Genomic DNA, 15,700 nt, shown 5'->3' with positions numbered 1-15,700 from the left:
GCAAATGCGATGAATAGACCCTTTTCACAGTGACGTCAGACATTGGCCGCCATAACTCGAAGCGGTCTATCTTTACTTCCGGTGTGATTTTGCCTCGGGAAACCTGACTGAAAAATTCATGGATACTCATTATCTTAACTCACCATTTAAGTGTTAGATAGGTGTTATTACTCATTGTCAATCCACCATTCTCTGACTGTGTATAAAATAAACAGCCTCCTATTGGAGAATAAACCAGCTAGCAGCAGCTTTAGCCACAGTTGGGAAAATATATACACCGCTGTCTGTCAGTGTTGTAACGTTAAAAGGTTCACTTTCCGTATTAACTGTAATGAAACAGTATTTACATGTTAGCCTTTATCAGTCATTGTCAATTTACCATTCTCCAACTGTATTTAAAAGAACCAGCCTCCAATCGGATAGTAAACCAGGTAGCAGCAGATTTAGCCACAGTTAAGAAAAATATACACCGCTCTGTAAGTGCTGTAACGTTTAGAGATTCACTTTATCAACTTTAATAAAACAGCATTTGAGTGTTAGATAGCCGTTATTAGTCATTGTCAATTTACCATTCTCCAACTGTATTCAAAGGAACCAGCCTCCTTTCGGAGAGTAAACCAGCTAGCAGTAGCTTTAGCCACAGTGCCTTTCAGTGCTGTGTTGTTAAAAGTTTCACTAAAATCACTGACATCTTCCAACACTGTTGTTTAGAGAAGCATTTTAAATATTGATTTAAGCGCAATATGCCAAATAATTTACATATTCTGATGTGATTCATAATTTCTCCATTTGTTTTGTTGTCCATCTTTCTCAACAGTAGCCGACCAACAACCTACCATATCTGAGATGGTCTTGTTCCTGTGCCCATGGCAGGTTCAGTCAATCAGCTGTGAGACATCTGCTGCCTAGTCAAACTATCATGGGCCTCTTCATTTAAAAGGAGAAACCAGTACAGAGCCTCCATGCTCCTTCAAGTCACACTTCTTGGATGAACACTCACTACTGCAAGCAGCTGTGTTAGAAATAAAATCTTTGTGTATCTATTCTGTAATTAATATCTATTTGTATCTATTAATAAATGAATTGATGTTGTGTAGAGTTCTGTAAAAACTATTGTAAATAGCTTCTCTTGAGTAATCTACATATGTGCAACATTTACATTTAAATTGCTTCTTTTTGTAAATTTTACACATCTGGCAACAAAGTATGTGGAGGAGAGGAAATGATAAATTAAAGCTGCTATTTTGGATCAAAGGCATAAGGTTTGTGGCTGTTTCTTTAAAACATATATTTAATAATTATATTAAACACTACATTGTTACTACATTACACAAACATAATTACCACAGTTAACAATTTAAGTCATTGATAGAGAAAATGTATTTACAAAAGCATATCAATTTTATTTCAACAGTATGTACTCAGGGTTTACAACTTAAGAAGACATCAGTCCCACCATGTGATCCACAGGATTTTCCCACCTGAGCACAAACTTCATGCACTTTGTTTCCACAGGCACCACAGCAGAATCAAGTGTAACCTGTTAAAAGGGATAAAGCAGTGATTCTTGAGAATAGGGACCAAATGGGTTTTAATTTTCTCATATTTTTTTTTTATTATTTCTCAACCTTATGTATGCAAATATGACAAATAATGTTTAGAAAATATAAGATGCTAAGGTACAGGCTCCCAGTTGCGAATTTTTTAAAAAAAATTACATTTTTAATCGACCTGACCCAAAACTTTGTCATCACCATCTGACAAAAATAAATCTAAAATGATTTTTAAAATACCCCNAACGCGGAAGCTGAGGTGCAAAGAGCCCATAGGCGAGAGCGGTCCATGAGGCGTCTATGCTTATATTATGTCTATGTAACAGGGCCAAATAGACCCTTTTCACAGTGACGTCAGACATTGGCCGCCATAACTCGAAGCGGTCTATCTTTACTTCCGGTGTGATTTTGTCTCGGGAAACCTGACTGAAAAATTCATGGATACTCATTATCTTAAGAATATAATAAAAGGTAAGGTTAATAATAACATTTAAGTGTTAGATAGGTGTTATTACTCACTGTCAATCCACCATTCTCTAACTGTATATAATAAACAGCCTCTGATCGGAGAGTAAACCAGCTAGCAGCACCTTTAGCCACTGTTGGGAAAATATATACACCGCTGTCTGTCAGTGCTGTAACGTTTAGAGATTCACTTTCTGTATTAACTTTAATAAAACAGCATTTGAGTGTTAGATAGCCGTTATTAGTCATTGTCAATTTACCATTCTCCAACTGTATTCAAAGGAACCAGCCTCCTTTTGGAGAGTAAACCAGCTAGCAGTAGCTTTAGCCACAGTGCCTTTCAGTGCTGTGTTGTTAAAAGTTTCACTAAAATCACTGACATCTTCCAACACTGTTGTTTAGAGAAGCATTTTAAATATTGATTTAAGCGCAATATGCCAAATAATTTACATATTCTGATGTGATTCATAATTTCTCCATTTGTTTTGTTGTCCATCTTTCTCAACAGTAGCCGACCAACAACCTACCATATCTGAGATGGTCTTGTTCCTGTGCCCATGGCAGGTTCAGTCAATCAGCTGTGAGACATCTGCTGCCTAGTCAAACTATCATGGGCCTCTTCATTTAAAAGGAGAAACCAGTACAGAGCCTCCCTGCTCCTTCAAGTCACTGGTGGGGGGGGGCAGCGCAGAAGAAAAAGTTTGGAAACCACTGCTCTGAAGTAAGTAGGAGCTAAACCTGCAGGCTTTGCTCTCCGATTATAATGAGACATGGAGTAATTATAAATGATTTCAGATTACGTTTTATACGTCTGGTATTTTGATACTCTGCCCTCCTCATATGTTTCTGTTAGCGAGAGCTAACAGAAACATATGAGGAGGGCAGAGTATCAAAATACCAAACATTTTCTGCGCCCCCCCTATGGACGCGTGTGACGGGGGTGGGGGAGAGGGGGGCAATCGACTTTTTGGGGGACAAAATGAATGTACGTAGCTGAAAATAGACACCAACATCGGTAGCCTACAAGGTACTTGTTAAGCTTAAGTTTCTGTATTGATATTAGCTAGTCATCTTTTAGCTAACATTACCTGCATCCAACAGCTTTACTCAACTCAGTCGGTTAGTTTGGAGGGAAAAACTGTGAAAAGTTCTTTGCGTTTTGCTGGTTTGCTGCCGTGATTCTAACACAAACCTACGTAGCTCCGCCCAGCAGCAGCAGGTCTCCTTCACAGGTGTAAACCCAGCGCGAGCATCGTAGCGCTCATGTTGCGTTTAAAGGCGGCTCGGAAAAACAGGTGACAACATGTTAACAACGGATTAAACAGTTTTAACTGCTGATAAAAGTAACAGAGGACACAAATATGGGAAGTGTGGAAGCCTCTACTGTATCAAATTGACATAGGAATAACAGAGAGTTGGCCATTCTAAGGTAAAAACCCAGCGCATACAGTGTTCATATTTTGTTTTTTTTTTCATCCAGACGGCTTCCCGCGCCCCCCCTGCAATGACACGGCGCCCCCCCTAGGGGGCGCGCCCCACAGTTTGGGAACCTCTGCTCTAACAGGATCCTCAGATCCAGGCATCGATGTCTGGTGTCCTGCAACATTTAGATACGTCCTGGTCCAACACACCTGAATTAAATGGCTGCTTAGGACAGTCAAGTCCTCCAGAGTCGTGCTAATGACCTTTGACCTCATGATTTGACTCAGGTGTCTTAAAGAAGAGACATCTAAAGATTGGAGGAGACCGACCCTTATGAACTGGAGTTAAAACCCTGCTGTACAATTGTCATTCAATCATAATCACATTTACTTGCATACAGTGGAAACTTTACCTGTGGTGAGGTAGATGAGTATTAGTGTCTTTACTTTAAAACCATTTTGGTTTCCATTTGTTGAAAGTAAATTACAAACATTTAGCCATAGTTTGACCACTGCTTTATGACAGAAACAAAGTTTGATGTCACAAATATATGATTTTAATAGACGCATTATTCAATTTGTACTGTAGAAAGAAGATGACAAAACTGTTTCCTGAATTAACTTTAATGTTCATTTCACTGCACAGAAAGTACAGATTAAATATTTAAGATTGCAACAAATCTGTTCAATCTTTAATAAAATAGGTTCAGATTAACATGGGTGGATTCACAGCTACCTAAAGTTAACAATGAAATGTCTTAAAACATGGATGTTCAAATATTTACTATAATCAATTAAAGGAAAACACCATAAAGCTGTGTATTCAAAGACCAAGGTCAGTCTGTACAGATTGAGGAGACAACATAACATCTACCAACAGAGCAGGTTAACTACTGTAGTTGTTTGAAAAGCATCTTGGTTCAGTTGACGGCTCAGTTTGAAGCTTCAGGTTTTGGTGTTGAACCTCCCAGAATCTCAGCTGCTGCAGATTGTCTGAAGATGCAGAGAAAAGTACAAACAGACAGTGTTAGAAAAATTATGATGCACCGACAGACCTGACTGTGACAGAACATTACTGAACCTGAAAAGGACTTGAATCATCACAATGCATGTAGAAATGTTTATTTTTATGTTGATCAAATGTTTTACATTAAATGTTTTTCTGTGGAGGCTATTTTTGCAGTGGTGCTATAAATGCATAAAATATTTATTTTCTTAAGTATGTTTTTGTTAGCTGTCAATTGTGTCAAAATATCAATTGAGAAAGAAATTTACTGCTTGTGAAAATCTAAACCATCTCAATACATTTTACCATCTACATTAATCACCTTGAAATGAAGACAAACAGGAACAGGTTTGTCCTGGTTTGCAGACGAGGTATAAGGGCCGATGAAATGGGGTCCAGACACAAACACAGATTAATCTGAAGATTCTGGAGGATGTGTGAATAGGTCTGTCACCATGAAAAATTTTACTGTATGATAAATTGTTCCAAAGTTCTCAACAAATGATAATATAGTTCTTTTGAGGCCATTTTTAAGTTATATAATGGTAATGATGAAATAATAATGCAACACATTCTCAAATTCTAATGAACATTTAACACTGGAACTGGAAGACATTTTTAATATCCAGAATAAATAAAACTAATGAAATTTGAAGTATTTTTAAACAACATTTCTTTTCTATATAAGGTCTAATCGAGATCAAAGTACCAAACTGAAGACTTTTATTATCCAGTTTTTGGTAGAGAGAAAAAAAAAAGAGAAACAATAAATCAGGCCAATGGAAATGATTGACTGTCATCTGATTTATTGATTATTCTAACAGGCCTATGTGTGAACATTAGACTAAATCCTTAATTATGTTGAAAAGTCAACATAAATGAAGTACCTTTCAGTTTGTTCTGGTGAATAAAGTCTAACTGCAGGTGATGTTCCTGCAGGTCTTGCTCTACCTTCATTACTGCTGAAGCAACAAAATACGGTTTCAGTGATAATGACCAACATCTATAACTGCTATAATCTCCTGAAGATGCTTGCCGACTTCGGCATCATAAAACTAGATCAATCTGGGTTAAAGTTAAGACTGAAGACAGACGATCAAACTGTGCTGAGTGAGAGAATAAAAATCCACGCTTAGCTCGAAACAGCTAACGTAGCATAGCTGACATAAACTTTAGCTCCAGCTAACGGAAACATATGAGGAGGGCAGAGTATCAAAATACCAGACCTATAAAACGTAATCTGAAATCATTTAAAATTACTCCATGTCTCATAATCGGAGGGCAAAGCCTGCAGGTTTAGCTCCTACTTACTTCAGAGGACAGACCACCGGGACGCGCCGTCTTCCTCTGGGTTTGCCTGGCTATTTTTCCGGCCAGCGAATCATTCCGCCACCCAGTGGTCCTTTTTCAGACCACCTAGTCTCCTGTACCGCTCAAAACGCACAACATGTCTATAAATAATTTTAGGATATTATAAGGAAGTACTGAGATATACCGTTTTCCAGCGAACTAACGTATTTGGCACTTCGGCACAAGCACAGTGAGAAACATCAGAGGACTAGACTCCAAGCAAAATTCAGATGTCCCAGCTTTTACTAGCATGTAAACGCACCATTTACAAACAAATCTGGGAGCTTCCCCGAAGCGTGAAATGAGTCTCAAAAATAGTTGTGCACTCGTAACCGAATTTGTGTGTAAATGCAGTTTTGTGTGCGTGTACCAGGTGATTTGTGTGTACTTTTTCAACATGTATAGGCGTAGGAGAAGGTTTATTTTATTTTTAAGTTTTACAAATCGAGTATTACACACACATACATATTTTTTACACACACACAAATCTTTTTACACACGCACAAATCTTTTTACACACACACAAATCTTTTTACACACACACAGATATTTTGAGACTATTTTCACTCCATAGGATCAACGGCATAACACTCCCATCTTTATTGAATTTGCCTGCGATGACTTTCTAAATCCAGAAGATGTCACTGTAAGTGGCAAAGCAACACAGTCTCAAGGCCTCATCTGCCCATCACTAGTGCCAATCACTGTGAACGGCACTCTCCCAACTGATGGTCAGCCAAACAGCAGAACAACAAGAAATGAGTTTCTCTTGTCTCCACTCCTGTTCCCTTTTATCCCCTGCCACACAAGTGAACCCAATTACTGCTCATCAACTCCTCACAGCAGCAGCAATCCTTCTTGTTCACCACAATATCATGCCATGCTTTTGGTTTATGTCAGGAAAATTCCACCAAGTGAGCAGAGAGTTTTGCAAGCGAAGATTTGCATCTAGCACAGACTAAGTCTGAGCACGAGGAGAAGTTTTTAGTACAATCATTACAAGTTTGGAGTTGAAAGATATGAAGTCCTGCTTTCAAAATAAAAATGTGTGCTAGTGGATTATGGCAGAAAAATTCCTCCATAGGTAGTCAAAAATAGTAATCAAGAGTAGCACTACTGTTATACTTCTATGTCTGCTGTACTTTATCTCAATACGTAGCATATTTTCAATGAATATTTTTCTTCTTCAGCAGTTTTTTGGATGACTAGTTTTTACTAGCACAACTCAAAAAAATTAGAATAATGTGTGCAATATTTCCTGCCAGTCATTTTAGTGGTGCTACAATAACTGACAAGCAAAACACTTTCTTCAGAGTTATTGCAGATAGTGATGGCTGTGGGCAGGAAAGATCTCCTGTAGCGGTCTGTTCTACAGTTATTTTGAAGAACCCTCTGACTGAAGATACTGGAGGGTTTTTTTAAGACTCACCACACACAGACAAATACTAGACATGGGTGACAAATGTTGCATTCCTCGAAGCCAAGCAATGCTGAACCAAAGACAACATCAGAGGCATAAAGGAAAAAAGGAACCAGATTCTTATGCAATGATCCAGAGTTCTGTTTTCAGAATAAAGTAAATTCTACATTTAATTTGGAAATCAAGATCCCAGGGTCTGGAAGAAGAGTGAAGAGGAATGGAATCCACATTCCAGAGTTCCCAGTCAGTGAGGGTTTGGGTCACCAGGTTTCGATCCACTGTATTTTCTGAAGTCCACAGTCAATTCAGCATCTACCAGGGAATTCTAGAGTAATTCATGCTTCCAACATGCTTCGTCAACATGTCAACATGTTCAGCTTCCCTCAGCTGAAGGAAGCTGAAGGAATCAAGCACATTCTGCATAAGGACAAGCAGAATGGAGATGGGCTTCCATCCCAGCAGTTGTCTCAAACTCTAATTCTTGAAAACGAGAGACCTGCAACCTTTAAGTGTGTACCTTTTCCTGTACACTAGAATTAAATGTCTAAACCTGTTCAATAGCATGCCATTAAGCTCCACAGAGCTCTGCTAATGAGCTAATATCAGAGCCAAGTGTGCTTCAGGACAGTTTTCTGAAGACGGTCTTCTTCAGAAGACTGTCCTTTGAAGACTGGAGTTTGAGACCTCTCACCCCTGCATTACATGTACACAGCACTACATGCTGATCTCCATGCCATGGTTTACTGATGCAGTGATTCATGCAAGAGGCACCAAACTATGCATTGAGTGGGTAGAAATGGACTCATTTTTCAGAATTTGACTATGTGTAGCAAATTTCTAAAATAAATAAATAAATAAATAAATAAATAACCCCTTTATTTTTGAGATTACACGTTTACGCAATATTATATTATTATATTTTATTATTTTTTGAGATGTATTAGTAGAAGTAAAAAATAGTCATCTGGAAAATCTACTGAAGAGAAAAAATATTTAGTAAAAAGGCCGTATGTATCGAGTACTTGAGTATTTTTGTTTTTTGCAGTCTGACTTAATTTGTGAAAATGATGTAATCATACAGACAAAATATAAAATTATAATTATCGCAGTATTCTATAACATGACATAACTTTTGAAACCACTACTTAAAGGTAATGTTTACATTTTAGAACAATACTAAGTACTTGCAGAGACAATATCCACTGTTTACTGCATGTTCACAGTGAGCACAGAATTTTACTCGAGTAGTGATGCTTCAAAATAATATTACTCAAGTAATATTATTACTTGTATTGCACTGCCTTTCTGAGAAGCTGCAGTGCAATACAGCTTCTCCTAGAAGTAAATTTTTTGCAAAAAGTTATTCAAATTCATGTATCATATCTCTCCTGAATAGTCTACTACAGAAGACACAAACACACACACACACACGCACACACACACGCACACGCAGGCTTTTAAGAACATCCGTTTGCCAAGGTACAGCCCCCTCTGATTTTGTTACTGTCAAAAGTCAAAGTTGCAAACAAATTTTCTGTGACTCCATTTTGGGTCTTGACCACAGGCGGATATCTACAGAGCTGGACTGGTAAGGTCAAGTTGGCTTGATTTTGGATGCTGTTGTTACTTTATAAAACTTTAGCCAAAGTAATATTGTGAGAATCACATAAGTAGATGTTACTTTCACCACTTTTCTAAACCTAAAATATAACCAGGATATAATTTCACTGATTATTTAAGAGCTAGCTCTTTTTTTAGTTATTTATTTTATGTTGTGATTTTTTTAAAACTCATAAGAAAGTATGATTCTTTAGGTTTACCATAATGACTTCCTTTAAAAGTGACGTTTCTAGCTAAATCAGCTTTTTGTTGATTGATGACTGATGAAGAAAGGTTTAATGTTTGTTAAAAATAATAGACTTAACTTAATGAAAGTTGCCCTTTCAAACTGTTTCAAGCTCTTATTCATATATACTCATTTTACAAATAGGAATTGCACTTATAACTCCAGACTTTTTATATATCAGGACATAACAATGGTTTGATCTTCAGCAGGATCAAACATTTTTAAGTCTAATAACTGTGCAAAACACCCACCAAATTCAAGACTTTCAATATTTCTAACATAAAATGAAAAAAAAAATTACTTCTTACAGCCTTGCTTTTTTCATAGAATTGTTGGAAGGAAGTAGCAGCCATGAACTGCCGAGACGTAGCACATGATGTAGCAACTGCTCATCAGGAAATGTGACGAGATGTTTGAACAGTTTGGTGGTTTGAATATAAAGCTTTGTTCTAAAATAATAGTAAGATGGAGAAACATAAGCAATGACCCAAGAGAAGCATCTGTTCTGATGACGGTGTTGATTTCAATCTCTAGCACAGCTTTTGGTGAGAAATCTGCAGTGTTTCCTGCTCACTTAAAAATATAAAATAACACAAATTAAAAAATATATATATTTTTTTTTTTTTCATAACATCCGGATATAGCCAGGAGTTAAAACACAATGTTCTTCAAAAAAATAAAGCTGACAATGAATCATTTCTGGTAAAAAAGTAACACTTTTTTTTTTCTTTTTTTTTTGTATATAGAAATACCAGTGTTGCGAAGGCGTAGGAGACATGACTTTTTAATCTTGCTGATCAGCAGTTTCAGTTCCTGATTTTGGGAAGAAAAACATCAGTGTGACAAAATGTTTATGAATCACTGGGTAAAGTTTGCCATTTCAAAACTATACTTCTCTATAAGATATATGTATATGGATAGGTTGGTTTGATTTATTGAAGAATATATGGAGGGGAATGTATCAGAGTAAAATTATAGAAATATGAAGATGGGAGATGAAAAATCTCAAACATTCAAGAGGTTACAATTCTAATGGAATAAATGTCCATCCATCCATCCATCTATTTTCTTTACACCCTTGTCCCTTAGTGGGGTTGGGAGGGGTGCTGGTGCCTATCTCCAGCTATCGTCCCGGGCGAGAGGCGGTGTACACCCTGGATAGTCGCCAGGTCGCCAGTCTGTCGCAGGGCTGGAATAAATGTGAGAGTTTTAAAAGATATAATTTCAGGTCTAAATGTCTCTGATTAAGACGTATCTCTAGTACAGACTTTACTTAATGCAACTTATAATTATTTCTTGTCTGGGTATATTAAGGTAATTAAAAAGTGGACAAATTCTTTAAATGTTGTTACAATATTATCTGATGAAGATAAAGATACTAATTTTTCTCTCAGTACTCAGTGTTCAATGAGTTTTGTTAGACTGCACAAAGTTATTCACATAGCCTTGTGCATGTATTTGTGAATTTTGCATTTAATTTTTTCATGCAGGTCCAGAGAGAATGAGGAGAACATGGAAATTTCATGCAGAAAACACACATTTGGGATTTAAGTGGCCTGTTTATCTGTAGTATCTGGTTGAATCCACTTTTTACTTAAGAACTTTTAGTACATAGAATCAAATAAATGTCAGAAACTTTCCACAATATTTAGTCTTTATTCATACGTTAATATCAAATTAACTGCAAAATAAGTACAAGCCCTTGTTCTGTTAGGTACTGAACAAGGGCTTTCTGTTCCCAAAACATATTGTGATAGTTAATATATTGACCAAGGTCCCTTAATGTGTTGTGCAAGCACCATATTTTCCGCACTATAAGGCGCACCTAAAAACCTTCAATTTCTTCAAAAGGCGACAGTGCGCCTTATAATCCGGTGTGCCTTATATATGGACCAATATTGAGCCGCAACAGGTATAGCAACTACGGTAAGCAGCCGCCGACTTCATTTTCGCCCGTAGAAGAGGAAGCGCGCGGTGCATGCTGGGATAGTTGTCAGAACGCTGTTTTGTAATCTACTAATAAAGTTTGACTGACCTATCTACCTACCGACCATCTAGAGCAGGGGTGGGCAACTCCACACCTCGAGGGCCGGTCTCCTGCAACTTTTAGATGCATCGCTACTTCAACACACCTGAGTCAAATAATGAGGTCATTAGCTGGACTCTGGGGAACCTGACTGCACTTGGGAGGTGATTCAGCTGTTGGATTCAAGTGTGTTGGATCAGGGAGACATCTAAGAGTTGCAGGACACCGGCCCTCGAGGACCAGGATTGCCCACCCTTGTTTTGGATTCGGTTCTTTTGTTGTTCTTTTGGCCCTCGTTTTTCCTTGACCTTGTTTTGTGCAACGGGGGAGGGTTGCCCTTGTTTGGGCCCGCCCCGGGCCCGTTGTTGGAGGGTTTTCTTGGCGGCCGGGGTTGGGCTTTTTTTTTTGCCTTTTTTTTTGTTGCGGTTCCCCTTGTTGGTTTTTTACCTTACTTCCGGCTTTTCTTTTGGCTTTTTGTTTTTGGGCTTTTTATTTTGTTGGCCTTTTTTTTTGAAAAAGTTTTAAAATAGGCTGTTCATTGAAGGTGCGCCTTATAGTGCGGAAAATACGCTAATTATGTCTGTCTTTAAATTTTGGGGAAGTAATTGCATATGGATGTGTAGTTTTCCAACATTTTGTCTGTTTGTTCAGACTTGCATTAGTTGTGTAAGAGTTTCAACCCATACCTCTGTGTGTAACTTATAGGAAAACTGATTTTATCCTCGCTCTAGTCTGACTTCTGTATTTCTTTAATGTGCCACAGGAGCAGCATCAGCCATGGATGATGATGACTATAATTACTTGCTCTACCTGCAGAATATGAATACAACAGAGGACCCGAGCCACGTGGTCAGTGAACTTGTCCAGCTGTGTGCCAAAAAGACTGTTAACATATTTGGTGCAAAATTGATCCCAGTGTTCTACTATGTTAACTTCCTCCTGAGTTACCTCGGAAACGGCCTTGTCCTCCTCATTATCTTCAAGTATGAGAAGCTCACCACAGTCACAAACATCTTTCTGTTGAATTTGGTGCTTTCCAATCTCCTGTTTGCCTCCAGTTTGCCTTTCTGGGCTACCTACCATTTGTCTGAATGGATCTTTGGAGAAGCTCTATGTAAAATGGTCAGCAGTGCTTATTTCATCGGTTTCTACAGTTCCATCCTCTTCCTCACTCTCATGACATTTGACCGATACCTAGCTGTGGTGCATGCGCTTGCAGCTTGCAAGCGCAGAAAGAAAAAGTATGCCATAATATCATCTGTCATTGTTTGGTGTATCAGTATTTCAGCAAGTGTTAAAGAGTTGGTCCTTCGCAATGTGTGGAAGAGCTCGATGCAAGGCAAAATGTGTGAAGAATCAGGGTTATCAGCAAGCAGTATGAGAATCTGGCGTTTGGTCAGTTACTATCAACAGTTCATGATTTTCTTCCTCTTACCTCTCATAATGGTCATGTACTGCTACGTTAGGATCACACTGCGGATTCTCTCCACCCGGATGAAGGAGAAGTGTCGAGCCATAAAGCTAATATTTGTAATCATCTTCACATTTTTTGTCTGCTGGACACCCTACAATATTGTATGCCTTCTTCGAGCAATTCATATATCAGCTGGTGAAACTGACAAGGAAGAATCATGTTCCACCAAACAAAACCTAGATTATGCATATTACTTGACCCGAAACATTGCATACTTGTATTGTTGTATTAGTCCAATGTTTTACACATTTCTAGGGAAAAAATTCCAGAGTCACTTCAACAAACTGGTGATTAAGAAAATTCCCTGCCTGTCCAGACACATTAGCTTCAACAGCCAGAGCACGAGAAGCACGTCACAGAGAACACCTCACTCTGTTTATGAATACTGAGCAAACATAAAAATCCTGATCTTTTAAAGGATACACAATGTCATAATGCACTCTCGTGACATGATACAATAATAAATATTCTCCTCCAATAGCTTGGCTATTATGACATGTTACACATTTAACATCCCTTTTTCTCTGCAGGTCATTCCAGATTGTAAGCCTTTAGATTCCATTTTGAAGGGAATCTTTTGTTATATTTACAGCCAGGACCTGTCAGATTTAAAACTTTTTGAACAAACAGAAGTTATATTTGAAATCTGGTCAGTTTAATTATTACTGTTGTGAAAAAAATATATTGAATGATTTTGAATTTCATCTTATAATTATTTTAAATATACTGATATGCTTACAATGATCATTTTAATGTAAAGTGTTTTCAATTATGGTCATCTGGGAACAAACTTATGTGAATATTTTTCTCACATCGTTGGCTGAATGAAAGATTTGACAACTGTTGCCAACACATCACACTGAATGCGATCTGAACTGTTCAGAGAGGAAGCATTGGAATGACATCAGAACAAGAAGTAACAGAGAAAAAGGAACACAACAGCTGAGATATGTGAAGGTCCACTCTCAGTTTGTCAAGCTGAAATACCTTTTCAGCATTGTCATGTCACTTGTTTATCTGGCTGCATCCTTCCTGATATTACTTATACAGCAGTATATTTTTATAGCCCTAATACAGTATATAAAATCTGATTTTTTTTGTCTTAAAACTTACAGTATTACCTAACTAGTCATTGATAACATTAGCTTGCTTTTTAAATTGTAATCTTCTCTTTTTTAAATATGATTACTCTGTGTAAAAGGTGGAATAATCTGTAAAAATAGCATTTTAAACTCTTAGATATAAATTATCTTCCAAATGTCAAATACTTTTTTTCTGCATTTAATTTCTTTCATGTAAACTTAAGAAAAATATTCTGTACCTTGTCTTATTGAATGTTATGTTTGTGGACATGAATTATAAAGCTTCTTTTTTGTAATGGACCATGGACATGTGTTTAATACACATCAACATAAAGCACATAAGTCACACTTCAGTGCTGTGATAAAATTCATTTAAAAACACTTTTCTATAGATTCCTTTAAGTCATGATAAATGAACGTTATTTTAATAGTCAATCAAATGCCGAATTTTAAAGAACAAAATTTATTTTAATCCAAAGCAAGACGTTTTTATCAGGTGAAAAATCTATATACAAATCATGTAAAGCAGCACAAATGCAGTATGTGTTAGCATGCATTAAAATGATATGACAATTGTAATCCTCATTCAGGATAACAATGAAGTGAATTACAGAAAAGAGGTACAACATTTTATGGACTGGTGTAGAATAAACAAGCTGTTCCTGAACGTCAAGACAAGACAAAAGAGATCATTGTCGACTTCAGAAGGTCTCAACTCAACCACACACCACTCATCAATGACAGAGCAGTGGAGATCGTCAGCAGTGCTAAGTTCCTGGGGGTTCACATTACAGACAACCTTGGCTGGACACCTCACATCACTTCCCTGGTGAAAAAGGCACAGCAGCGCCTGCACTTTTTGAGATGAATGATCCTCTCCACCTTGAACAGAGGAACCACTGGGAGCCTGCTGACCAGTAGTATCTCCATCTGGTCAAGGAACTACAAGGTCTCTGCAAAGAGTGGTGAAGACAGCGGAGAAGATAATTAGGACTAAACTCCCCCCTATCCAGAGCATTGCACACAGATGCTGCGTAGACAGAGCAAAAGAGATCCTCTCTGATTCCACCCATACTCTCCATGATCTGTTCATCCAGTTGGCATCTGGCAGAAGATTCAGTAGCATCAGCTGTAAAAGAGCCAGACTCAGAAATAGTTGTCTCCCACTGGTCATCATTTTGCTCAACAACCCCATCACTAAGACTGTCTTAGACTTCTTGAAAATGCATAGATAGCAATATCTTATTTGTATATCTGTGTAAATATAGGCACACTTTTGTTTTTGTGAGTGCTCTGGTTGCCATGATTTGCAGTGTGGTTTGAGGTGGTGAGAGCGAATGCAGGCAGGACCCAGTTGAAGATGAATGGCGATTTAATGAAGACAATAGCTCAAAAACAGTCCAGTACAGGTAGAACAGCAGAGCACTTAGCAAACAGCTAGTTTCCGGTAGCTACTGAGACTAGAAGACTGATCACGAGAGGAAAACCAACACAGGACCTATCAGTTCGACTGTGAAGGCAGACGCAGACTGACCAACAACAACAACAACAACAACAACAACAACAACAACAACAACAACAACAACAGACAGCAGACAACGTCAAGGATCCGACGAGAGACAAGGACAACAGGTGGAGTTAAATACACAGGGAGGGTAATCAGGGAACTAGACACAGCTGGGAACAATCAACAGGAACAACACAGAGACTCACAGGGGAACAGAACTAAATGAACACAGAAAAACCTCAAAATAAATACACAGAAAAACACAGATCACAACATTAGTGGCCAAGTGATGGCATTCCATTGCCAATTTCACTTATGTGTCTTTGTGCAATGACACTAAAATAGATCTAAGACTAAAATGCTTCTTTTCTTTTTGCTAAATAAATGTGTTTGTTACATTTCAGTGTCTCATATTGCTAATATTACTTATATTACTCATCATATTACTGAGACTGAATCCGATACTGATAAATGTTTATTATTAGAGGAAAAACTAACTTGGCAGACATGGCCACAATGTACTCAGGAAACACACACCTTGTCCTTACTG

General features: G+C 37.8%; 1 protein-coding gene and 2 long non-coding RNA genes across 3 annotated transcripts in view; 2 read left to right on the top strand and 1 right to left on the bottom strand.

Annotated features, from left to right (window-relative positions):
- The first annotated feature begins 1,457 nt into the window (after window positions 1-1,457).
- LOC107835088 (uncharacterized) overlaps window positions 1,458-15,700 on the top strand; it is a 17,561-nt gene continuing 3,318 nt past the window's right edge. The window contains exons 1-2 of the long non-coding RNA XR_001660922.1: window positions 1,458-1,542; window positions 4,280-4,282. This is a non-coding gene — a long non-coding RNA (uncharacterized LOC107835088). The remainder of the gene's footprint in view (window positions 1,543-4,279; window positions 4,283-15,700) is intronic.
- LOC107835087 (uncharacterized) overlaps window positions 2,035-15,700 on the bottom strand; it is a 14,415-nt gene continuing 749 nt past the window's right edge. The window contains exons 2-4 of the long non-coding RNA XR_001660921.1: window positions 8,388-8,391; window positions 5,862-5,866; window positions 2,035-2,133 (exon numbers count right to left, since the gene is read on the bottom strand). This is a non-coding gene — a long non-coding RNA (uncharacterized LOC107835087). The remainder of the gene's footprint in view (window positions 2,134-5,861; window positions 5,867-8,387; window positions 8,392-15,700) is intronic.
- LOC103132330 (C-C chemokine receptor type 4-like) lies at window positions 8,702-13,944 on the top strand. Its single transcript, XM_007544115.1, has 2 exons — window positions 8,702-8,803; window positions 11,851-13,944. Exon 2 carries the CDS (start codon window positions 11,865-11,867, stop codon window positions 12,948-12,950), a length of 1,086 nt encoding a protein of 361 aa, XP_007544177.1. The 5' UTR covers window positions 8,702-8,803; window positions 11,851-11,864; the 3' UTR covers window positions 12,951-13,944.

Source organism: Poecilia formosa, unplaced genomic scaffold (assembly GCF_000485575.1).
Source record: "Poecilia formosa unplaced genomic scaffold, Poecilia_formosa-5.1.2 Scaffold999, whole genome shotgun sequence".
Classification (NCBI taxonomy): domain Eukaryota; kingdom Metazoa; phylum Chordata; class Actinopteri; order Cyprinodontiformes; family Poeciliidae; genus Poecilia; species Poecilia formosa.
The sequence above is the reverse complement of the archived record's forward strand: the minus strand, read 5'-3'. Positions and strand labels throughout refer to the sequence as shown.